Raw genomic sequence first — 25,688 nt, forward strand, 5'->3', positions numbered from 1 at the left:
AATAATAATTGATAGCACAGTTAATTGTTGATTTTATTAATTATTATTAATTTACCTTTATTATTAGTTTAGTTTCTTAAATATACCTAACCCATATTTCTAAGTGTCATGGAATTGGCGTTAAACTCACACAAATTCCAGTATGTATTAACCCAATTTAGTTCTTAGACGTCGAGTAAGTGACAGATCATTTATAATTTTGTGATCCGTGAAGTGTAATCAAATCGACCATACAAATCATCAACGCAATTCACTATTTAGTTACCCTGACGACCGTTTTGTGAAATCGATTACTGATTGCGAGAAAAAGTCCTTCCAGATACGAAGGTAAGGATTGCATTGATAATAGTTCAATAAGGCTTATAATGTACAAAACTGCTATTATATTTAAATATGTACGTAAAATAAGTGACGCCATATTTCTACGTTTCTGTTTTATTGCCAACTACACTCTTTTGCAAAAAAAACGGGCACCTAAGGAAATTTACGTTCTAAAGTCGATTTGAGTTAATTAAATGAAATTTATTTCTTTGACTTAGTCTGTATACTTATAATCGTGTAAATTAATGCGCGTGAAGTGAATTCGGGCAATTAAAAGAAAAAAAAACGATGGATTCTTTAAAACCGATGTACACGCCCAAACAATAAGAAGTGGTCGGCAATAAAGACAAGATTTTTTTTACTTTTTTTAATTAAATAAAGTTACAAATGTAAAAACCTAATAACGAGTGTGACCTCCTCTTGCCAAAATCACAGCTTGAATCCTTCTGGGCATGCTTTCCAGGATGTTTTTAATAACGTTTTGAGGAATACGTTCCCACTCTTCTGCAATGACTCTTTTTAGCTCCCTGATGTTTTGTGGAGCAGGTTGCACTGATCTTACCCGTCTCTTTAGAACATCCCAGACATGCTCAATTGGATTGAGGTCAGGACTTCGAGCTGGCCAATCTAAACGACGGATCCCAACTTCTTGCATGTACGCTTCCACGTCGCCAGAACGGTGCGGGCGAGCATTGTCGTCCATAAAAATGGAATCTTCCCCAAGTGCAGTCAATGTGGGTTGTGCATATGGAATTAGGACTTCCATTATGTACCGGTGTGCATTTAATGTTCCATTTTCTATGAAAACTAACTCCGTACGCTCCGTCGAATTAATTGCTGCTCAAAACATAACGGAGCCTCCGCCATAAGGAGTGATTTCTTCGAAACACACTTCCGCATAGCGTTCCCGTGGTCTTCGCAGCACTCGCCGGCGTCCGTCCTCTCCACACAAAGAGATTCTAGCTTCATCAGAAAACAATACTTTATTCCAGTCCTCCAGAGTCCATGAAGCACAGTTCCGAGCAAACTGAAGTCGAGCAACACGGTGCTCACGGAGTAATTTAGGGCCCCGAGCTGGGCGGTAACTCTGGATATTGGTAGCCAAAAGCCTCCTCCTGACCGTCCACAAGCTAACTTCTACTCCTCTTACTTCGTCAAGGCTCTTCTTCAGGTCCACACTTGACACCTTACGATTCCGCAATGCCTGACTCACCAAAAAGCGGTCATCTCTTGGTTCTGTGCATCGTTTTCTTCCCGAACCGGGTCTTCTTTTGACCGAACCGGTCTCTTGATACCGTTGCCAAGTCCTCTGGACAGTTGAACGACTCACATTTAGCCGCTGAGACACGTAAGTTTGCGAACAACCTTCTTCAAGTAGGGCTATAATTTTACCGGCCCTTATCACTTTATCACTCATATCAAAAAGTGGTATTTAATGTAAAAAGAAAGATTAAATTGTTTAATTTGCAGAAAATATCCAAAATGTTTTAAAATATCGTAATCAGTTAAAAATCGTTTCAGCAATTCGTGCCATTAGTAAAGCAATTTTAGAATAATCCACAATAATAATTATTTTTCTTTTATTAATTTCAAATTTTAAATTTGGAACGTAAAGAATCATGCCAGGATGCTTCAAATAACATGCCAGTATATCGTCAAATTAATAAAACCTATTTCTTGGTCTTCTTCATTGAAGTAGAGAAAAAAATCTAAAGTGCCCGTTTTTTTTGCAAAAGAGTTTATATAGAATGTATAATGTTATATAACTTGCTTTTTTAAATGTAACAACAATCCACTTTATACCAAAATTTTATTTTTTGTTGTTAATCATGTATATACATGATGTTGTTAATCATGTAATATACATGATTAACAACAAAAAATAAAATTTTGGTATAAAGTGGATTGTTGTTACATTTAAAAAAGCAAGTTATATAACATTATACATTCTATATATTTGTCAATAAAACAGAAACGTAGAATGATAATGACAATGATAATTATTTAACTAATTTTTTCATAATCATCGTCATCATTAATTCACATATGGGCACAGGCACTACTGGGCACAGGTTTATTAATATTATATAATATTAATATTATTAAAAGGTTTAGGCCATTGTCTACCACGCTAACATAATGCAACCTGCATATCTCGAGAGATCTCACACGTGTTCGAAGAGTCTGCGTGAGAAGGTTCATAGATATCTCACAGATGTCGCTTGCGGCGATAAAAACCGAAAAAACCCAATACAAAAGATTGTAACAAACGCTTAGATAAATTCGTAACGTTTTCTGATTCGTCGATTGCACAGTTGGTGGACCGGTGACCCTGCTTTGGTGCAGATGCAGGTTCGAGTCCTGACAGGTTTTTTGTTTCTGGTGTTCGATCTTTGTATTAAACTTATCAATCATTTGTTTGACTACATTTTTTTTATTATTGATAAAAGTGTAAGGTGCGTATGGGTTCGCGAATAAAACAGCATTTACTGTACCTTCTGTCATTATTTAAACTTACCTTGCAAAATTTGTGTACCTTATCTTGTATCTGACAACTATTTGCAATGCAAATAATTGTTATTGCAACGTATCATTGCGAAATCTACCTTCATCTTGAAAGCAAATTATAATTAGATTAGTTAGTTGTTTAATTATTAATCGCTTCACATCTCTTCAAAAGAGTTTAGGTAAGGGCACGTTTCTCGAAGGCCTTAGGCCTAAGCTGTGCATGAACCTCTTATTCAAGTGTTAGCTTTAAGGACGGCAAGAGTAGCGGGGTGATCGCCCGCGTCCTGGTACCGCGTTCCACGGATCGATTACCTCAACTTGCCAGTCTTTTTGTCTTGTGTCACTCAATAGAACAGACTTTCGATTGGCGCTTTGTAGGTATTTTTTCGACTTTCGAAATTGTCTTTAGTTCTCTGGATTTATTTTTATATCTTCCAATTTTGAAATGACTTTTAAATAACTTTTTTATAAAAAAACCGACCTCAAATGTTTGTGGAATAATTACATTTGCCAAGTTTTATTGAAATCGGTTAGCGGAATGTGCGCGACACCGGAACAATCCCCTAATTTGCCACCCTTACAGGTGAAATATTTCCTTCAATTCTTCAAATTTAAACGAGATTAATACTGCGGCGCTCTTTTTCCAACAAAAAAGAATCATCAAAATCGGTTCGCAACGGAGTTATCGCGTAACATACATACAAAAAAATACAGTCGAATTGAGAACCTCTTCTTTTTTTTTTGTATTATATATATTTATATTTATATATATGTATATTGTTACGTGATTACTCCGATATTTGTGAACTGATTTTGATGATTCTTTTTTGTCGAAAATGGGGTTCCTCAGTAAGTAGTGGTCCGATTGAAAAGAAAATATTTCACTTCCAAGGGTGGCATATTATGGGATGAATCCAGTTTATTACATTTCACCCACTTTCTGTTAACAGTTCATAATAAAACTTGTCAAATAGATGTAATTCTACGAAATTTTGAGGTCGGTTTTTTAAGTTATAATTATTTTAAATTAATTGAATATTAGTCTTCCAATAATCCAATAAGTACCTACGTAATAATTTTTAAATTTTTATTGAATTGATATTCAATTATTTTTGTGAAATTACTCCACTAGGGCGTTATAATTATTAATACAAAAATTCCTTCGATCCGGCCGGATTCGAATAATAGTATATAATAGAAAAATACCGTGCCAGACGCTATACCAACTAAGCCACAGAACGAACCAGCAGACCTCACGAATTTTTCTATGTGCTTGTTGTCGTGTCTTTGTATTTGGTTTTTCAACGACTTTTTAGCCGTAGCGCCATCCATGAGAAATCTATGAAAGTTTTATCACCCAGTTAGATACCTTTGCAGCTACCAGCCCTGGCGAGAGATGTCCCTATTCACTGTATTTTTAAATCTTTATTGAATTGATATTCAATTATTTTTGTGAAATTACTCCACTAGTTTGTTATAATTATTAATAGTTGTTAATTTTATTAATGTTATAGATGGCGGCGCTACGACTAAAAAGTCGTTGAAAAACCAAATACAAAGACACGACAACAAGCACATAGAAAAATTCGTGAGGTCCGCTGATTCGTTCCGTGGCTTAGTTGGTATAGCGTCTGGCACGGTATGCTAGAAGGCGTCGGTTCGAATCCGACCGGATTGAAGAAATTTTTTCTGAGTGTTCCATCTTTGTATTAATAATTATAACAAACCTAATAATTTTATTATCCATGACACATCAATAGAACTTGAAATCCGTCGAAATTGTAAGCTACGTCCGTTACTGAAAAAGAAGTAAGAAAAAAAAGAAACTACATATTGTAGTATTTAGTGCGTACTTGACATTTTGCCAATACATGTACATCACAGGCGTTTTTGTGATAAAAGTAAATTCATGCGAAAATAATTTGTTATATCTCGGAAAATTAGTAGAGTGAAACCAGGCTGTAAATCCCTTAAAAATAGATTGAACTAGACAATATTACGTTACAAACCTAATGAATAACTTCAAAATCATCATCAATCCATTTAAACGTGTCACTGCTGGACACGAGTGGAGACTCGTGTAAGAGTAAGAGGAGTTTTAGGCGAGGGTTTAGGCTTTAGTCCGCCACGCTGGCCCAATGCAGGTTGGGGACTTCAAACGTTTTCCGAGGTGCAGGTTTCTTCATGATGTTTTCCTTCAATGGAAAAGTCATGGTAAATTTCAAATTAAATTTCGCATTTAAATTCCGCGAAACTAAGAGGTGCGCGCCTGGATTCGAATGCACGGCTTCTGCTTGAGAGGCGTTAGGTCAAACCATTAGGCTTCAACGGCTTTTATGAATAACTTCCACTCAAAAAATTCATTCAAAATTGACGGGTTAAATATAGACGCCCTGCAAACTTCAAAGCCTTTTTACCTTATCCGCTATGAATTACTAAAAAGCGCAGAATGTTATAGTACAATATTTATTATTTCTTACAAAGCCCTAATACATCTAGAAAAACACGCACGGGGTTGAAGACCTTATTAGAATTTTATAACAGATAAGTTCCTTGAAGGTTTGTGAAAGTCGGAACAAGGTTTATTCACGTCTATAACAGAAATTGTATCAAGTTGGATGACCCGGCGAAGCACTTATATTGATTCGTAGTTAGTATAGTACTTACCTACTTTCCTAGAGCTTTTATAATAAAACACAAGTGTCAATTCGGGCTGACTTTTTGGGATCTGCGCATACCATTAAATCTTTTGATCCAGTGCCGCTTAGATTATAATATTATTATAAGAGCAACCGTGTTGTTGAAGATATACCTCGTGATCTTTCATGATTCTCACTGTCGGAAAAGTTTCACAAATATTTACATTGTATTCTTTTATTATTTAAGCATATTTTTATTATTATTTAAATTATTTTATATAATTTATATATTTATTTTTAGTATACTACTTACCTAATACTGTATAAATATGTGAGACTTAGACGATTTTGAGGATTTTCTATCATGTGCAAGCTCCGATTCTTTTGTTTCATTGAATCACTCGGAGATGGAGGTTGACGCATTGAGTGTCGAGCTCTCCAATATCTTTAGTACTGCGTCTCCACATTTTAATGTATGCCATATAAATGCCCAAAGCATACCTAGTTACCACACAGAGTTGCTTGATACTTTTTCCTTCGACTCTTTACATGCGGTGCTTGTTTCTGAAAGCTGGTTTAAGCCATGTCATAATTCAACTACGTATGCCTTACCAGGTTATGTTTTGGTGCGCAATGACCGTCTTGTGAAGAGAGGTGGTGGTGTAGCCATCTATCTTCGCAGTTCCATTCCTTCACAAACGTTCTCCAGAAACTAGAGAACTGAGAAATTTTACTAGTCTTGACTTAAACAAACTTGCTCACGATGCGTGTACTATTGATTGGTCCGGGATTATGGCAGCACCCACTGTAGATGGCAAGCTGACAACATTCATCGCCACCTTATTAAGTTTTTACGACAAGCATGCACCATTACGCTCAGTGAAACTGAAAAGACCATCTGCACCCTGGATCGCTCCTTTGGTGCGTATAGCAATGCGGAGGCGTGACAGAGCTTTTCGTAAATTTAAACGTTGTAAGTCTGAGGAAAACTGGGTTACTTTCAAGGCTCATAGAAATCGCTGTAACCAGATGGTGAGAGCTGCAAAGCGTCGCTATTTTCATGACAACTTTCTCCACTCTTCTCCAGCTGACACTTGGAAATTTTTGAAGTCTATTGGCTTAGTTAGGCTTCAGAATGACGCTTTACCTCATGGGCACTCAATGGGCAGGCAAAGCGGATGCTCTCAAAGATGTTCCTTCCTTGTGCCAACAACCATCTGAAAGTTTTATCTTTTCTACGGTGTCGGTGTCCGATATTCGCAAAACAATAATGTCTTTAAAGTCTAAAGCTGTTGGATGTGATGACATTAATTTAGTCGACAAATGATAGTCTTTTGTTTAGATAGTGCTCTGCCTATTACTACTCACATTATCAACTCATCCCTCTCATCTGGTACGTTCCCTAAGAACTGGCGCAGGGCGCATGTGTTGCCTCTTCCGAAGATTAATAACCCCACAACCCTTAAACACTTCAATTTCTATACTACCCATCCTTTCAAAAATTCTTGAAGCGATTGTTCACCGCCAACTATCATGTTTTCTTTTTAGAAAGAATATCTTCGACCAGTACCAGCTTGTTTTTCGGCATTACAGAGGACATTCGGGAGGGCATGGAGGACTTACGGTTAACGGTATTAGTCCTCATTGATTTTTCTAACGCATTCAATGCTGTTGACCATGATATCCTTCTTGCTATCTTTGCTTATCTGCGAATCTCTCCTCCGGAACTGACTGGTTTTCTTCATATCTTCGAGGGCGCAAGCAAGCGGTTCGTGCTAAGGACTCCATGTCTAATTGGTCAGACCTTGAGGCAGGTGTCCCCCAAGGTGGAATTCGTTCTCCTCTATTGTTCTCCGTTTTCATCAATTTAATTTCTCCTATCCTCCACAATTCTCACCATCTGTATGCAGATGATCTGCAAATATATGCACAGACCAAGATTGACTGCCTGGATAATGAGATACAAGCGCTTAATGAAGCTCTGAGGCGTATCGCTGATTGGTCGAGTAAGTTTGGCATCAGTGTCAACCCAAGTAAGTGCCAAGGTATTGTCGTGGGTAGTTCTCATGCTTTGACTAGGTTGGACATGAGCTGTGTCGCGCCTCTTTCTTATAATGATACACCTATTGTATTCGCACCGCATGTTGTGAATCTGGGACTACACATTGATAGTACTTTAAGCTGGAAACCCCAGATTGACTGTCAGAAGATCATTGGTACCTTAAGATCGTTCCACCAATTCAAACACTTTCTTCCCATCTCAACAAAAATCATCTTAGTACAGGCCATAATTTTTCCTATCCTTGATTATGCTGATGTGTGTTATGGTGATATCACCCAGGAACTTTTCAACAAATTGGATCGCTTGCTCAATAGTTGCATTCGCTTTATTTATGGACTTCGAAAATTTGATCACGTATCCGCATGTCGCAATGAGTTGAAGTGGCTTACGATTTGCCAACGTCGTGATTTGAGAATACTTTCCACTCTTTACTCTATTATTAATGATAAATGTGCACCTGGACATTTGAAATGTAAATTTCAATATTTGGGTGCATCCCATAATCGCAATCTTCGCTCAGACAGCAAATTGACTCTTTTAATTCCTTCTCACCGTACTGGTTTTCTTTCTAACTCATTTACTCTTCAGGCAATACGACTCTGGAACGCTCTACCGCCTCATATTCAAAAAGCGCGGAATAAACTAGCTTTCAAGCAATTAGTCCGCGATTTCATATTGGAGTCTCAATCTACATCCCATTAGCCTGACATTGTTATATATATGTATATTGAATATATATGAGTATGTATTATATATTATGTATTTGTGTCTATATAGGTTGCTTATATAAGTATATAGTTAGTCATATAATATTATGTGCTATATTTATATTGAGTTTAAACTATATTTCATAATTATTTACAATTTTCTTCCTGTCTGTTTTAATTGTCATGTTATGCACCTTAGTTAATTATTTTGAACCCAGCTCTCCGGTTGACTGGTAGAGAAAGCCTAATGGCATTAAGTCCGCCATTTGTACTGTTTTGTGTGCAATTAAGTTTAAATAATATAAAAACTCTTCAAAAGTATCCTCACCAACTCATTTTGGCGTTTATTCCCAGTCGTTCCATGTACTCGTTCCACGTAGAACAATAATTGTGACCCATGCGTTTGTATGGTCACTATATCTACTATTTTGTTTTCTTAATTTATTGTGGTACAAACATTCATTACAATATTAATGTTTGCAGAAAAAAATGAAACTGCTACTGACAACGAGTACCGAATTAAACTTAAATAGGAATTACCTTGGTATATACTAATCTATGGTAATAATATACGTGCTAAAAGAGCTTACATATACATACATGCACACACATTTTTGAACAAAAATCGAATAGATAAACTTTATTGTTTAACCCATACCCATTACCCATTTGGTTAAGCATCTACATGCTTAAACAAATTTGTATTTGAAACTAAAGAAAAAAAGTAATTAACCGGGATATGAACTCGCGACCGCAGGCTTCGCAAGCAGACTCTGCCCTCTAGGCCACAAAGCTCCATCATTATTACTAAACAGTTTGGATGCTTATCTTGAATCTGAAATTTATTTACAATCTCTACGGCGCGGCGTCTAATTTGGGTTACTAACTAAATCATACTCTCTTAGTGATAATAATAACAATAATTTATTTATTTCAGACAACATTCAAGGTCCATTTTAATGTTAGTAGAGCTTACGCTATATTAATACTAACATAGAAATTGGCTCCTGTGCGAGTTTACACATCATCAGACAATCAGGCCCGTCAGCTATCGCTTTCAGGATGCCATTACAGCTCCCGCGCATTCTATTCAACAGCTAGGCAGTTTTGTTTCGCCAGACTGCGTCAAAACGTGCCCGAAGCTCTGCAAAAGCGCAGGAGCTGCAACGCATTATTAAATTGGACTCGCAGAGCATTGCATGTTTTTGAGCATGTTTGATCCACAAACTTGCCGCGTACAGAGATGTGCAAAATGCCTTAAAGAATGTTACCTTCACTGCATCTGTACATCTAGCAAACTTTCCAACCAACATACTCGGCCGAACTGACAACGCCTTACGCTCCCTTTCCTTATGCACATCATCGTTAAGATCCGCGGTTACCAAATGTCGGAAATTTTAATTCAAACCCTCTTTTAAGGGGAACACCATGTAACACGTGATCCAAAATTAGGGAACTTGTGTCCCACCCCAAAGACCATACTGTCTTTTTAATATTGTAAGCTAGACTGTGCGACTCCGCGTAGGACTCGCATACATTAAGTAGCTTTCGCATTGCCAGCAGCACCATATCGTCCGCGTAGCTGAAATTATTGATACAGACATATGCAGGTCGGTTACGTTAATAAAGTAACCGAAGATTGAATACCAGGGGTGAACTCAAGCAACCTTATCTCACCCCGCATTCCATCCTAAAGAGAGCTCACTCGCCCACACACCGCACACGTTTTCCTGATTCAGGTACCAGAATGTAAAGAGAGATGTCAACTCCGGTCAGATGATGCCGCAGTAATTGAAAACTGGAAGATAAATATATTTGTGACAAAGTAGTAAAGTAAAAGTACAGCAAAAGTACTGAATATGCTTTAAAGCAAATAAATTATCGGTTCCAGCGTACTGTGCGGCGCCGGCGGCGTCGGCGGGGTTTACGTACGTAAAACCCGCCTTCGCCATACGCGAATAACCTTTGTCAGGGTCTTATTTACTATGGGTAATAGGCATTTGACCAAAACCATTTATAACCTTATGGCAATTGACTATAATGGTCGAGTATGGAGCACCCTTGTCAAGAAATGTATTTAGGTGGAGAGATTTTTTTTGCGCTAATATCTTTTGTTGCGGTAGAATTAAAGTTGTTCGTTTTAAAGACATTTGATTTGGGTTCAATTTTATAGATATCCTGTATAAAATATCAAATAATTCTGCAAATAATAATAAAAAACACGAGACAATGTTTCTCATTATCCAGGTACAGTCACAAAATGGGTCGCAAAGTGACGGTGGCAGTATGTACCTTAAACCAGTGGGCGCTGGACTTCGAAGGCAATATGAGCAGGATACTTCAGTCGATCCAGGAGGCTAAGGAGATGAGCGCTCTTTATAGAACCGGACCGGAGTTGGAAATATGGTAATTTGATCCTTTTGTTTCGGTTTGACTGAACGATCCAATGAGCTTCGATGTTATAAGTTTTCATGTTTTTTTTTTTCACTTTATTCTAGTGGCTATAGTTGTGAAGACCATTTCTACGAGCCAGATACGTGTCTTCACAGTTGGCAGGTTCTCGCGGAACTCCTCAAATCACCTACTTGCAAGGACATGTTAATCGACGTAGGCATGCCAGTACAACACAGAAATGTTCTATACAATTGCCGAGTCGCCTTTCTTAATAAGAAAATATTGTTGATCAGACCAAAGATGATGTTATGTGAAGATGGAAATTACAGGGAGACTAGATGGTTCTCCGCTTGGACCAAAGTAAGAATGTTTGATTTTTTTTGTAGAAAATTGTATAGTATGTAGATTGAAATTAATCTATCAAGGTTTTAAATAACGTTTATCATATAAATCAAAAGAAAAAAACCTAGTAAATTTTATACAAAATGACACTAATTCAAACTCGTGAAGTCCTATTGGATTTGAATTTAAAAAATAGTAGGTAGAATATGTCATAATCCTGGAAGTAAGCAATTGTTGGACGAGTAAGAATTATACGAGTCAAGCAGTTGCTGTTTCCCCCGAGGTTTATATGGAATAGAGCTTTTCTCGATGTAATCTTAGCGCTGAAAAAACAAGCACACGACTTGGCTGTATGGCATTTTTCTTCAGATACTTCTAAAATTGTATGCAATGGTCAAATATTCAAAAGTATAACGTAGTCGTAAATAATGGATTTTTATACGGATTTTGAGGAGTAGGCCGAGTAGTAAATTGTATTTAATTTGTTTAAAAGAAAAGGGAATATTTCCAAGAATATGTGAGAAATAATACGTTATTACATAGGCCACGAAGTCAGGGATTGCCTGACGAGTATTAGTTACAATACAAGGCCGAGCGGCAGTGAGGTCTGGTGTTACACGCGTCAGACCCATTCTGTCGAAAGTGTGTATACAGGCATACTGCTTTTCTCAACAACATGACGAATTACAAAAGACTTTAAAAAGTTAACGAAAATACAAAAGAGGAACACGAAAGTCTTTACTTTATTTTACCGGCTTCTTCCTTTTTAAATAAATATGTGGTGCAGGTATTTTTAAGCAGCATGATTAAACGCAAAAAAGGGATTATTTTCCATTTTTTTTTTCATCCTCTCAATTACAGACACTGATGTTAGTAGGCATGATAGTTATTATTCAGTTTACATTGTTCATTGTTAGTAGATAAATTTAATAGTTTAGAGCAGCAAGGACGGATTCATTCACGTTTACTTTTCTGAAAAAAAAACCAGAAAATTAAACTATTGAAGAAAAATTACAATCTTAGATTTGGCAGTATGACCAATTACACGCCTTAGCTTGTCCCGAAGGACGAAAAATTTTACTACTACTACTTACTTTTCTGGCCTAGGCCGGTAAAGAGTTGCTTGGTCCATAAACGACAACTTTTGTGTGTTATTTTTTAATATAATGGAAAAATATTCGAGATGTTTCAGAACAGTTAAAAATATTAGATTATTTTCTATTTCCAGGAAAGACAAGTAGAAGAATATTATTTGCCTAGAATGATAACGGCTATCACAAATCAGTCTACGGTGTCCATTGGTGACGCAGTGATCGCTACTAGAGACACGTGTATAGGTTTCGAAATTTGTGAAGAATTGTGGAATCCAAAAAGGTATTTATTGTTATTAGATCATTTTTATGATCCATTTTAGATGAACTCTAGATCAATTTAGATTAAAACACCATAAGGAGATACTTTTTCAATTCATTGGTCAGTCACTCGCAGAAATATGTATACACGGTGCCAAATTTATATTCGATAGTCGCACGAAATGTTCATTAAAATCGTAGATTATTTTATGAAACGTAATTTCGCCCTTTTTCGTATGGAATTAAAGGGTAAAATTAATAATAATAATAATAAGTAATAGTAAATATTACACAACATCACGTACGTTGCTCTGACCCCAAAGTAACTAAAGCATTTGTGTTACGGAAATCGGAAACAACGGCTGTACTACAAACACCCAGACCTGAGACTATACAGAAAAAATAATTTCTACATTGACTCGGCCTGGAATCGAAACCGGGACCTCAGAGATGGCGACACAATGAAAACTGGGTGGAAGTCACTTGACCACAGAGACCGTCAATAAACTTTACGTTCACACTACACTTTTGGATAATAAAGCCATACGTGATCATAAATCAGAAATACTTTTATCACATGAAAGTTATAAAAATAATACGAATTACATGAAACATTTTTTTAACTCCTATATAAGCATAAAAAGTTATCGACTAATTTCGTTCGTGGAATTTTTAAACCTTACTCCTGAAAAGTTGTCATTTTGCAGATGTGGCCTTATTACTCCAAGACGGGTGCGATTTATAGAGTAATTTGACCATGTGTATATATGTATATGTCGACAGTAAAAGGTAAAGGAGGTTAAGCGATACTTAAGTTTAAACTTATATATGTATAGTGAATTTTGTGACTTATTTATTTATTTCAAATTTATTGCAAAATACTCCTCTGTCGTTCCCTCGCTGCTGAGGATCGTGACTTTGAGCCGTCAATAAATTACTACACCGTCAATAAATTCTCTCCACGGTACTCTGTCTTTGGCTAGGTGGAATGCGACGCTCACTGGTGCAGCCACACTTTCAGCCACCTGGTTACACCATCGTGTCGAACTTCGAACTCTGCTCTTCGTTCTCCCTCAATCTTCTACTCTAATCCTCTACTCTTCGTTGGCCTTCAGTCCTGCCCAACAATCATGCTCTCGAGACTATCAGCGCTTCTGCGTTCACTGGGACCAAAGAATTGCAGAATGTGGAGCAATCAGACGAAAAATAAGCGTTTGTGCTTTTGCAACTGCAATTCGTCAAGCACGGATACGTTCGTACGATGTGCAGTTCAGGGAATCCTTAATAGGCGACGCCAACACCACATCTCAAAAGAGTCAATTCTTTGCCTATCAGCGGCTCTTAGCCTCCAGGTTTCCGCGTCTTACAAAAATATAGAGAAGACTAGCATGCGAACTATATGTATCTTCGTTCTACTGCGAATGTTTCTGTCCTTCTATATATTTGCAAGTTGTGTCATGGCAGTTTTTGCCATACCAATGCGTCGTCGCATTTCATGTTCACTATTTCCTCTGTTGCTGATGACTGATCGAAGATACAAGAACTCACCTACGGTCTCGTATTCCTTTAGTGCATCTACAGTCATATTATTTATATATTATAGATCATATTATTGCAAAATACAATCCTAAACAAATGGCGGTCTAAAAGCCGTAAAGCCATTGCCTACTAGAAAGTCCTCGGGCAGAAAAGACAATAGAATGGTGCACCACTTAAAAACAATAATTTAAAATACAACAACATTCTACATATTAAAAAAGGTCCGAGTATAATATTAAGAGATCCACCACTCTGGCATCTTTCGATCGTCAGCGTCAACTTGCCAAAGCACGCACGGCGTCTTGTCGGCCGCCGAGGCGCGGACGTCGTGTCGACGCTGTGGCCGCTGTGAGCGTTGCAAGACGCTGCTTGACGTGGGGGTCTCTAGAATGGTCATCATAAGTATCTATATTTTGTGATAATGTTGAACTAGATCTAATTGCATGTGGCGAACAAGACAAGTGATATTATCTAAGCTTGCTAGGCTTGCAAGTAGTAAAATCTGTATTACTGTAAAAATAAAATTTTTCTGTTTACAGTCAGTCACAGTTTAGTTGTCAGTATTTCAAATATAATTGTTTAAACACGGACGTATATAGTTCATATACATGTCATCGTTGGACATGGCTCTTTTCTAAGATGATTTCTATACCATTAAATGAAATAATAAATAATGATCATGAGTAAACAGTATTGACTTGAATAGTACAGCTTGCTCAATTAGAATAGAACTGAAACTTTGACTTTGACTATCACTGTTTTTTGGGAAAAGGATTTATATATAGAAAATAAAATTTTTTATTAAATAAAGTCTATAAAAAATATTATATACAAAATTAGTATTTATTTATTAATTCGAGATTATTATTAATTATTTTTTTTTTTTAAATAACGCACACACTCAACATAGCCCCGCACTAGGGAAATCCTGTGTCGCGGGTGCCATGGACACACACATAGACAACTACAAATTACACCCAAACTCACGAGAGATATAATTGTAGGCCCTACAACTATTTCTCTCGGCCCGGGAATCGAACCTGGGACCTCTGCGTGGCAGTCCGGCATGGTAACCGTTCGGCCACGGAGGCAGTTATTAAAAAGTATATTAAAATCATATTTCTGTGGTTTGGTACAAGGAGTGCCTACGTCCATATTACTTACGCACTTCTTGTATTAACCAGGTCACAGATTTAAGAGTTGTCCTGTTTGCAAATAAATACGCATGACTCTGTTTTTGAACACCGTGTTTTATTGTTTATTATGTACGTTTTATTTCTAGCCGACACATCCCTTTAAGTCTCGATGGCGCAGAAATTATATCCAACGGCTCCGGCAGTTATATGGAACTTCGCAAAGCATACGTCACTGTAGACTTAGTCAAAAGCGCTACCTACAAGAGTGGGGGCGCGTATTTATTTAGCAATCTGAGAGGCTGTGATGGACAGAGGATTTATTTCAATGGTTGTTCCTGTGTCGCTGTCAATGGAGAAATTGTTAGTCGTGGATTGCAATTTGCTTTGAACGACGTGGTGAGTGTTATATTACCTTAAACCGCATTTAGCAGAGAACGACAGTGATTAAGTCATTAGATTGCTAAGCATGAGCACAATGGCAAAACATATATTTCTTTTTCAAGCTGATGTATCTATATTTTTAAAAATTCGGTGTGTTGGTAATATCAAATTACTGTATACATCGTTTTTTTTAGAATTAGAGAAAACGTTAAGGCGATGAGGTGCCCAAAATCGCGTAATGTTTTTGTGTAAGTTTTTAGGCAATTACATAGCACGTGAATCCTTGAAAGTAGTACATTCTGTAACACGCATCTTGAAGTGTAGCTTGAAAATCCTAGAATATTGCTTATTGTCATAGGTAATACAAAAACTGGATTACAGTGAGACTCTGGTGGTTATTTTTTGACGTATTTTTCTCGTTTGGTGTGGTTATTTAAATGGTACTTATCTTGATCCTGACACTTTATTTGTTTTAAATAAAAGACAAATAACATTTAGGAGTAAAAAATAACTTTCGCCTACTAAAGTACGAGCTAAATATTTGCTTGCAAATTATGGACAGGCACTTAACAGTGTGAAAAAATATCATACACAAAAAAATGCGTAAATAAGTAAATATAATGCACCAATACGTTGAAATCAAAACAAAATATTAAAAATAAGTCAAATTTAGCCATTAGGTGAGAATAAAAAATTTGGTTGGATTAGAACCTAAAACACAAAGTATTCATAATAATCTCAGTACAGAGTACTAAAAAAACCGACCTCAAAAGTACGTGGAATTACGTCTATTTGCTAAGTTTCATTGAAATATCCCCTAGTTCGCCACAATACAGGACTTGATACTGGAGATAATAAAAATAGGTTCTCACTACTACACTACTCAAAGTATATCGAGAGAAAAACGCCTTGAATTGGAGAAATAGCAAAATCAACTAAATAATTGCTAAAAGTAATTGCTCCTAAATTAACGTTAGGCGCTATTTATAAAAATGAATCTTCATGCGTGAACAGCCACCCTTTGAGGTGGATGATTTTCTTTAAAATGAAATGGGACCACTATGGAAATACCCCCTTTCCAACAAAAAAAGAATCATGACAATCGATTCACAAATACTGGAGTTATCGCGTAACATACATACAAAAAAACAACAAAAAAAAGAACATACAGTCGAATTGAGAACCTCCTCCTTTTTTTGAAGTCGGTTAACAAAAATGAAATTATTGTTTGCGTTGTTGATTATTTAGTAAAATTGCAACGTTGAAAACTTCTGCTGCGTAGCTTGCGTTCGTGGAATACGTTGCCAGACCTCTGTTTTGACCAGTTTTGACAAATTAATTTATATTGTATTGTAATCGGCTGTCTACCGTTGAGCACGATACTTACGGGATATGTAGTTGTTATGCAAACTATAACCAACCCACAAAATTTCACTTTCGTGATAATTACATTTTTGTAAAAACAGTGTGAAGAAATAAATAGGTAAGTTATTTGAGACTAGATATGCGCCGAGTACTCGTTTGCTACTCGGTACTCGGTGTATTCGGCCGAATAACTCGGTTCATGAGAAGAGTACTCGGTTAAAATAAAGCATTACAGCTATAGACATAATAAAGTAAAATCAACAATATATGTAAAATATTCAAAAGAGATTTATTACTAGAAATTGTAGACAATTGTAACAATTTCTACCAATTTAGTAATTTAAAAAGAGAGTTTACATTATTAATATTTAAAATTTAACAGGCAAGTTATGATGTAGGAATATTTACAAGGCTTTCTGCGCGTTCAGGTAATAGTCTGTTCCTTTTTTCTTCATACACATTACCCGCTTCGGCAAATAACCGCTCGCTATACACAGTGCTTGCAGGTGCACATAAAAACACTCGTGCTAACTGTGCCAGTTTTGGATATTTTGTATTATGCTCTGCCCACCATTGGAAAGGACTCTGATCTCCCGAAAATAAACTTTCATTGACATATCGGCCTATTTCTAGAGCAACGGGGGCTTTTAGGATCATCGCGTTCCGGTTGTAATGAACCGAGTAACTCGGCCGAGTACTCGGCTCGGCAAATGTTAAACCGAGTAATATTCGGTACTCAGTTACTCGGTAAAACTTGTACTCAGCGCATCTATATTTGAGACAAACGATGTACTGTTGCAGTGAGAACGATATAGGGAAACTATTATATTATATAGCAATAAATAGAAAACATTATGTATCTTTTTATTTAGTTAACGAGAACCATGTTCTAGTTTTCGTAATGAAAACGCCAAAGATCTACAGTATTTCAGTACTTGTGACATGGATCCGTTTAGCATACTTTAAAAAAGACATTATATGAAGATAAGCAGCAAGGTTCTTTTTAGCTATTAAAAAGTTACTTATTTAGGGTTGGGACCCTGAAGGACTTTTATTTTCTCTGTTTTGGCGTGGTATGTTGCCAGGATCTTTTGTGAGCGGATAGAGGACACATCTGTTGTTCTACCTAAATACATAACTCAATTTCACTCGAGGTGTGGGTTGTTTCTTGTTTGCATAACATGTCCAGTTCTTATATGCTTTGATATTGTTTGGTTTGATAGCATGTGTGTATTTTAAGTACAACGCCGTCTGTTAGCGGCAATCAATATTATGTTAAATCAAGCGGAAGGTCCAACTACCACACTCTTACCGCATCGGGGCGTATGGCGCCACCTTATTGGAGAAATTATAGTAGGCGCGTTATCGCTCAAGGTCATCGACGTAAGGTAATCGACGCTTGTCAGCGTCTTAACAAAGAAACAGGGATCTCAAACCTTTTTTTTCGAACAGCAAATCACAGTAAACGACAACATCATGGGAATTGATGACAGGATAATTGTTAATTTATTAATAAAAAGTTCCGTTTCCGTTTTTTAAGGTTTTTATAGTGCGAGTTTTTGAAATACATAGCGTAAAAATCGAAAATTTTGATTTTTGAATTTTTAAATAGGTACTGTTAAACCTAGCACGACAGGGCGCCACTTGCGCGACAGTGACAGTAGCGCGCGATATTGCTACTCTCTATACGAAAAGTCGCGTCCTGTTATGCTAGCCCTACTCAACATGGCTAGAAATAAAATAATGTCGTAATTACATGTAGTGAATATGTTTGAGAAATGAGTTTTGCGGTATTTATTAAGTAGCTGAATACGCTATATCGAGTCCAGAGAAATCGAATGAAATGAATTTTTCTTTGTATTGTTCGATGTTTGTATTAATAATAATAACAAACTAGTGGTTGTGGCAATAAGAAACAGTACTAGTATTTTTACAAAAAATATTTCAATATCATGGGTAGTAAAAACATCATGATATTCAATAAAACAAACATTGCAAGTATAATTTAAGTACAGACTACGCTACAAAACGTTGGACTTACCGACCAAAGCGTGAACTAGGCGCGTAAGGTACCCCCAACATATTTGCAATATGAACTATATTTTCAGGAAGTAATAACAGCCACTATAGACCTAGAAGACATACGTTCATACAGGACCCAGATCAGATCCCGGTCTCACCTCGCTGCGTCGAATCCACCGTTCCCACGTATCACTGTTGACTTCGCGTTGTCAGATGACGACGACGTACATTTGACGATAAGTCCTCCGATCGAGTGGAAGTATCTGACGCCTGAAGAAGAAATTGAATTGGGTTAGTTCTTATATAATAAGCTCAAACGTTTAGCTTTCCATGCAGATTCATAAACTGTACCTCGACTTGGCGTGATGCACAGGCATTTTTGTATGAGTTTAGACATCAGTCTCCCTCATGGTCATAATATTGTTTGGTCGTGTTTGTTTTGTGTCTGATACGTTCACAGCTCGTTCATGTTTGTTCTGGGACAATGGGCAAAGACTTTAAATTGTAAAACTGGCTCCTATTTTTTCGGATTTTAATCTTTCATAACTTATAAAAGACAAATTATTATTTATAAACATTCTTTTGAAAACAGGTCCAGCGTGTTGGCTCTGGGACTATCTCCGTCGATCGGGGCAGGGTGGCTTCTTCTTGCCTCTGAGCGGCGGAGTGGACTCGACCAGCACCGCATGCATCGTATTCTCCATGTGCACGCAGATATGTGACGCTATACAAAAAGGAGGTTAGTTAAAGTTAAGTTCTTACATTATAGGAAATGAAACTATTTTTCCGGATTTAAATCGCGTATATTTGTTTTTTCGAACAAACCAACATTTCGGGCCCTTTACATTACTTTTATTAAATAATTAAAAATACCATGCATCAAGTAGAATAAGAATAGAAAACGAATAACAGTAGGAACAAATGAAATGGGATTGATTGAGATCTACTTCTATAGTAATGTCGTTCCAATTTTTGTTCCAGTTTTATTTGTTGTCGATGGTCGTGTCTAGTTGTTCCCACTAGATCGTGACGACAATTTATCGGTTCACGGCAGCCGCCTTATCGTTTGCACGACAGAATCGTTTTATTCTGCGATTATCTGTCGTCACATTTTTATCGAGACGTTTTATTTATCGTGTGACGACTGTCGTTCTAACTCTTCCCATTGTCTCGATAATCTGTCGTCGTAACGTCGATCCGGTGTTTTTAATATTGTATGAATATTGGCATTAGTCTACACTAACTGTGTAACAGACATCTATATGTCGTGACTACAGGTAGTCGCGCACTTTCAAATTGTCGTGCTTGTATATTTTTATGAAGTTGTTTACTTATATAACACGATTAACTATCGTTCACGTCTTTTTTGACGTTACTAAAACAGACTGTTGTGACAATGAGAAGAAATAAAACAACCGTCGTCTAACGATAAATAAAACGTCACGATAAAAATGCGACGACAGATAATAGCAGCTTCAAACGATTTTGTCGTGCAAACGACAAGGCGGTTGCCGTGAACCGATAAATTGTCGTCACGATCTAGTGGGAACAGTTAGACACGACAGTCGTTCAACGATAAAATAAACGTCCATGCGCCCTCAGTAGCGTGGGACCTGGGAAGAACCCGTTTCATTTTAAAGTATAAGTATACAGATGAGATCTGAAAAAATAGTTCCATTTTCCGTGTATGCACTAACACTAACAATACGAGTGTACACACATCAAAAAAAGTTTGCGATCAATAGCATAAGCTCCTATAATTCTTTAAATTTAACTTTATCAAGAAAAAATCTATGTTGTATGCTTTCTTTAAATAGGAATACCCTGTTTGAAATTAAAATATAAAACTATTTTTTATTATTTATTTTAAAAAATTGAGCCATTAATCATAATGTAATAGTGATAGAAATTTCGTAGAAAGAAAAAGACTGTTTAATTAAACTTAAACAACAATTTATTATTAAAAGGTGTGAATTCAATATAAAATAACTCCTCCCCTGGCTCGAATACATGCGAAGATCCTCCTGGGCATGCTGAGGATCAAGTTATCCAGCATTTCCTGGGGTAACCTATCCCATTCTTCAATAGCGGCTTCCCTGAGCTCTGGAACTGTCTGGGGACGTGGCTCACGGTTCCATACTGCTCGTTTAAGAGCATCCCACGCGTGCTCTATTGGGTTTAAGTCGGGCGAGCCGGCAGGCCAGTCTAATCGTGTGATATCGTATTCTTGAAGAGCAGCATTGACTCGTTGAGCTCGATGTGCGGGCGCATTATCATCGACCAGTACAAATTGGTGCCCATGGTTTACTCGGATGGTCTGACGATATCATCAATAGCAACTGCTTTGTACATGTCTGCTGTCATGAAGCCCCGATACGGGATCAAAGGCGTTCTAGCTCCAATCATAATGCCACCCCAAAAGGACACCGATTTTCCGCCTTGCTGAACTGTTCCAGTGGCAGTTCTTTGTCTTTCACGGTCGCCTGGTCTTCTCCAGACACGGACACGTCGGTTATCTGGATGAGTGCTGATTCGGAAATCGTCAACGAAGAGACAGTTTTGCCAAATGTTTTCGTCCTCACCTTCTTCATTTTGCCGAAGTCTAGCCCACTGCAATCTTCGTTGTTGACGTTGCCGGGAATTGAGCGGAGCTCGCCAAGACCTCCGTGCTCGTAATCCAGCCTGGTGCAAGCAATTGCGAACGGTCTGCGTGCTAACTTCAAGCCCAGAGGCGGCCCTGACTTCTGCTTTTATCTTAGTGGCGTTGATTGTTGGATCACGGGCTGCCAGCAATCTAATATAGCGCTTTTGGGCAGCTGTCAAAACAGTTGGGCGACCGCTGCGGGGTCGGTCAACTAAATTCCCCATTCCGTGATACCTCTGCAACGTAGCCACGACACAGGATTGGGATATAGCAAGTCTGCGTGCTATTACTCTCGTGGTGTATCCTTCTTCCCTCAAAGTTACTATTCTAGCTCGTAAAACCTCTGATAATCCTCTTGGCATTTTTTCAATCACAACTTTCCGCGAAAAATATCTTGAATCGCTTATAATTGACTAAATCAGATTTCTGAATGAGCGTAAGCTAGGACTGAAAGCCTTTTTATATGAAAAAACAATTGAACGGGGTCATTGTTTTATGTTCTAATTTATTTTTAAATAAAGAATCTAAAAAGAAGAAAAAATCATAATATAATCTACAGTAACAAAAAAGATTTCAGTTTTTCGAAGTGATCGCAAACTTTTTTTGATGTGTGTATAGTCGATTGTTTTTAGATGTAAGAAACTATATTCAGAGGGCATAAAATAGAATTGTCTTATAGCCTCTCAATAAGTTATCAAGGTATATTATAGCTTCTAAAAATTGGTAGACATAAATTTTGCATAAATCAAGCATTTTTATATCCTATAAATGAAGTACACAGTGACTTAATGTAAATTGTTTAGTACATTAATAATAAAGTGACGTAGGTGTCCATTTGTAATATCGAATAAAAATCCGACCTAAGTTACAAATAGACTAGGCAAGAGACATGTGTACTCGTATGTTGTTAATGTCGCGTAACGTCACTATAACATTTATGGTGAAGGTGATATTTGAACAATTGTCACTAATTGTTATATATTTCTTATTTTAAAATTATTTAAACATGGTATTTATTCATTCTTTCAACGAATTGTCTGGTTATTGTGATATAATAGTTTTACACATAATAAAATTTGCTGCGCGCATGATTATTTATTATTTGAATTTGGAATGACGTCAATCAGAAATTATATTTTCCTTTACGTTTCTTCAAAGAATCATTGAATAATAATAATTAATGATAATTCAATTATTAAGGCATAAATCCCATTACATTGCACATTCCAATAATAATAATAAAAATGCAATGCAATTCAAAATTTCAATATATCGCACGCCTCATGGATAAGGACGACAATATTATGATTTGTTTATAGCCTACCAGATTTAGATGAAGGCCACCGGCCACAATTCTAACGTAAATTGATGTTTTTTTATTGGTTTACAGAAAGCCAAGTACTATACGACGTACGCAAGATTCTATGTCAATCTGATTATACACCGTCCGATCCGATGGAACTGTGCAACAGATTGCTTGTCACCTGTTACATGGCATCGGAGAATTCCAGTCAAGAGACCAAGCAACGAGCTATGCAGGTATCGCATCACATTCCTATCGCATCACATTCCTATCGCAAATGTAATGTTATGTTCCTGATCGCACTTTTTTGAAATTATACTTAGGGCCACTTTTGGCCCTCGCTACGTGTCGGAATAATAAATGAATTTTTGTATACTGACAAAGTTTTTAAAATTTTATCTTAACGCTACTATTTCAGGGTTCACAGTAACAGTAACTGGTAGTCTTTAAACGTCGGAATTTTGAAATTTTGGTACCTTCGGTACATTTTATGATTGTACTCCTAGAAGTACATTTTTTAATGGACCTTGTTCCATGTCTAGTATAAAACTAAAAAAGTAGAGTATAACATAAGAATATAATTATTTTACATTTTACCGTACATTCCTAGGCACTATCCAGAAAAGCCAGAGAATTTTAGAATAATTGGTTTCCCAAATTAGTATTACTGGGAATTTAATTTGGGAAATCATCATCTAACGCCCACGTTGCTAACTCAATGATCACAGTCGCTGTCAATTTGAATATAATATTTACTATTTGTTTTAGTTGTCTAGTGAAATAGGAAGCTATCACTTTCCAATAGTGATAGACGCGGCAGTCAGCGCTGTTATAGGAATCTTTACTACGGCCACCGGACTAGTACCCAAGTTTAGGGGCAAGGGTGGCTGTCCACGACAAAATTTGGCCTTGCAAAATATACAGGTATAGTAGTATTTTAAGGAGTCACCTCTTTTACCGTCGCGGAATCGATTTGAGCTGGTCAGAAAAAAAATGTAATTCCTCGGATGTTAATGTGACATAGACTTCATCTTCATTTTATTTATTTACAAGTGCTTTACATGTTTTTCGTTACAAAAATATATTTATGAATACACTTATAAACTAACAAACACATGCACCTTGACAGGAATCGCAACATGGAAAGGAAGAGGGGCAGACATTAATTATAATTTCTCATGGAGGTACTCGTCCATACCGTAATAACTTTTAGAGATTAATAGTTATTTCAATACATTTGTGAATTTGTTTACGTTTGATTCTGATTTTAATTATACTGGGAGTTTATTATAGATTTTTATTGACATAGGATGAGGTCCGGAGCTATGTATGTTCAATTTAGACATCTCTTGTATTAAGTTATTTTTATTTCGCGGAACGAGATGTCGAGTGGCGTGGAGACGCCACACGCACACGCCGTATTTCAAGCGAATAGGCTCTCTCAACACTACATCACAATATTTCAAAATACATCACACTTATTTGAATGCACTTTCCGTGTTATATAAATACATTTCACAAAAATGTATTTGTATATCACGGTTTAGGTCATAATTTATCATGCAACTTTTATAGTAGTTAGTATTAGTAGATTTGGGACTGTATATCGCTTTTCATGAACAATGGCTCAAAGCGAAATAATAATTTAATAATTTATTTATTTATTATACAGCTGTATTATAAATAAATAAATTACATATAAGAACGATATAAGAACATACTAAATTTGATTATGCATACACACATCAAAAAAAGTTTGCGATCACTTTTAAAACTTGAAATATTTTTTAATTTCTAAAAATATTTCAAAAACCTCTTTAGTGATACTATTATTTGTTTTTAATTTTAATTATTTATTTAATGTTGTACTTTTAACAAAAAAACTATTTATTACATATTTCTTAATAATATTTCCACATATTAAAAATATGTTAAGTTTTCAAACTGATCGCAAACTTTTTTTGATGTGTGTAGGACACCGAACTTTGTACTGATTCAAATAATCACGTGACAATATTGGGCCGGTATACAATTCGTTGGCGTTGCGCGCCATATACGACTTAGTTTTTTTAAACAATCTGTGATTAATTAGGTGTTTTTGAGATAATCTGTTGTTCTAAAAAGCCGAAGGTGTGCCTTCGAAGAGAAAAAAATTGATTGCGAACAAGGCCATTGCTAAAACAACATATGAACATAATATATAGTTTTAACCAAAGAACAAACCCCATCTTTAAAAAAAATCTGTATACACTAGTCTAAACATCGCGTGACTAGCTTTCTGTACTCTTTTTTACGTTGTTCTTATTTTTCGCCCCCCAGGCTCGACTAAGAATGGTGCTATCTTACTTATTTGCTCAACTAATGTTATGGGTCCGCGGCCGGCCAGGTGGCTTACTCGTATTGGGCTCATCAAACGTGGATGAGGCTCTAAGAGGCTATATGACGAAGTACGATTGCTCCAGTGCTGACGTCAATCCTATTGGAGGCATTTCCAAGACTGATCTCAAAAGTTTTCTGCAATATGCCAAGAGCCGGTAAGTTTTAGGCACCTTTAACAACAATCCCAGAGAAATGAAATAGAACTCTAATATAAGTACTTACTTTCCTGTATTACTTTTTAGTAATATATTATAGTAATATAATTCATGATCGAATTTTAGTTAAATTCAGAAAGATTGATCTGATGCAGGGTTCCTAATTATCAAGATATTTATCACCTTTGGTAATTATCATGGTAATTATCTGATAACTCCGATATATTTGATAATAATTATCCATGAAGATTCATAGTTTTGTCTCTTTTATTTTTGACTAAAAATGACCAACAGAAAACAAAATAAACACGAACAAATATCTCTGGAAAAACGATTTGGTTTGTGACTTACTTTTGTGATACACATTTGACACGTTTAGATACGTCTCGAATACAAAACACATGGTACGACATTGCTAGCGGAAGCATTTTATTGTTCC

General features: G+C 36.5%; 1 protein-coding gene across 4 annotated transcripts in view; it reads left to right on the plus strand.

Annotated features, from left to right (window-relative positions):
* Positions 1-25,688, plus strand: part of LOC113235094 (probable glutamine-dependent NAD(+) synthetase) — a 44,125-nt gene that overhangs the window by 11,482 nt on the left and 6,955 nt on the right. For all 4 annotated transcript variants that reach the window (XR_003310845.1, XM_026470665.1, XM_026470664.1 and 1 more), the window contains exons 2-10: positions 10,485-10,643; positions 10,736-10,991; positions 12,202-12,347; positions 15,147-15,396; positions 18,855-19,059; positions 19,361-19,507; positions 22,803-22,951; positions 23,484-23,639; positions 25,035-25,249. Coding sequence is in view for 3 of the 4 variants with exons in the window: in XM_026470665.1 (XP_026326450.1) it covers positions 10,498-10,643; positions 10,736-10,991; positions 12,202-12,347; positions 15,147-15,396; positions 18,855-19,059; positions 19,361-19,507; positions 22,803-22,951; positions 23,484-23,639; positions 25,035-25,249 (1,670 nt within the window). In the remaining variant the exon portion in view is untranslated. The remainder of the gene's footprint in view (positions 1-10,484; positions 10,644-10,735; positions 10,992-12,201; positions 12,348-15,146; positions 15,397-18,854; positions 19,060-19,360; positions 19,508-22,802; positions 22,952-23,483; positions 23,640-25,034; positions 25,250-25,688) is intronic.

The sequence above is a fragment of the Hyposmocoma kahamanoa genome, unplaced genomic scaffold (assembly GCF_003589595.1).
Source record: "Hyposmocoma kahamanoa isolate Upper Pololo Valley unplaced genomic scaffold, ASM358959v1 87, whole genome shotgun sequence".
Classification (NCBI taxonomy): domain Eukaryota; kingdom Metazoa; phylum Arthropoda; class Insecta; order Lepidoptera; family Cosmopterigidae; genus Hyposmocoma; species Hyposmocoma kahamanoa.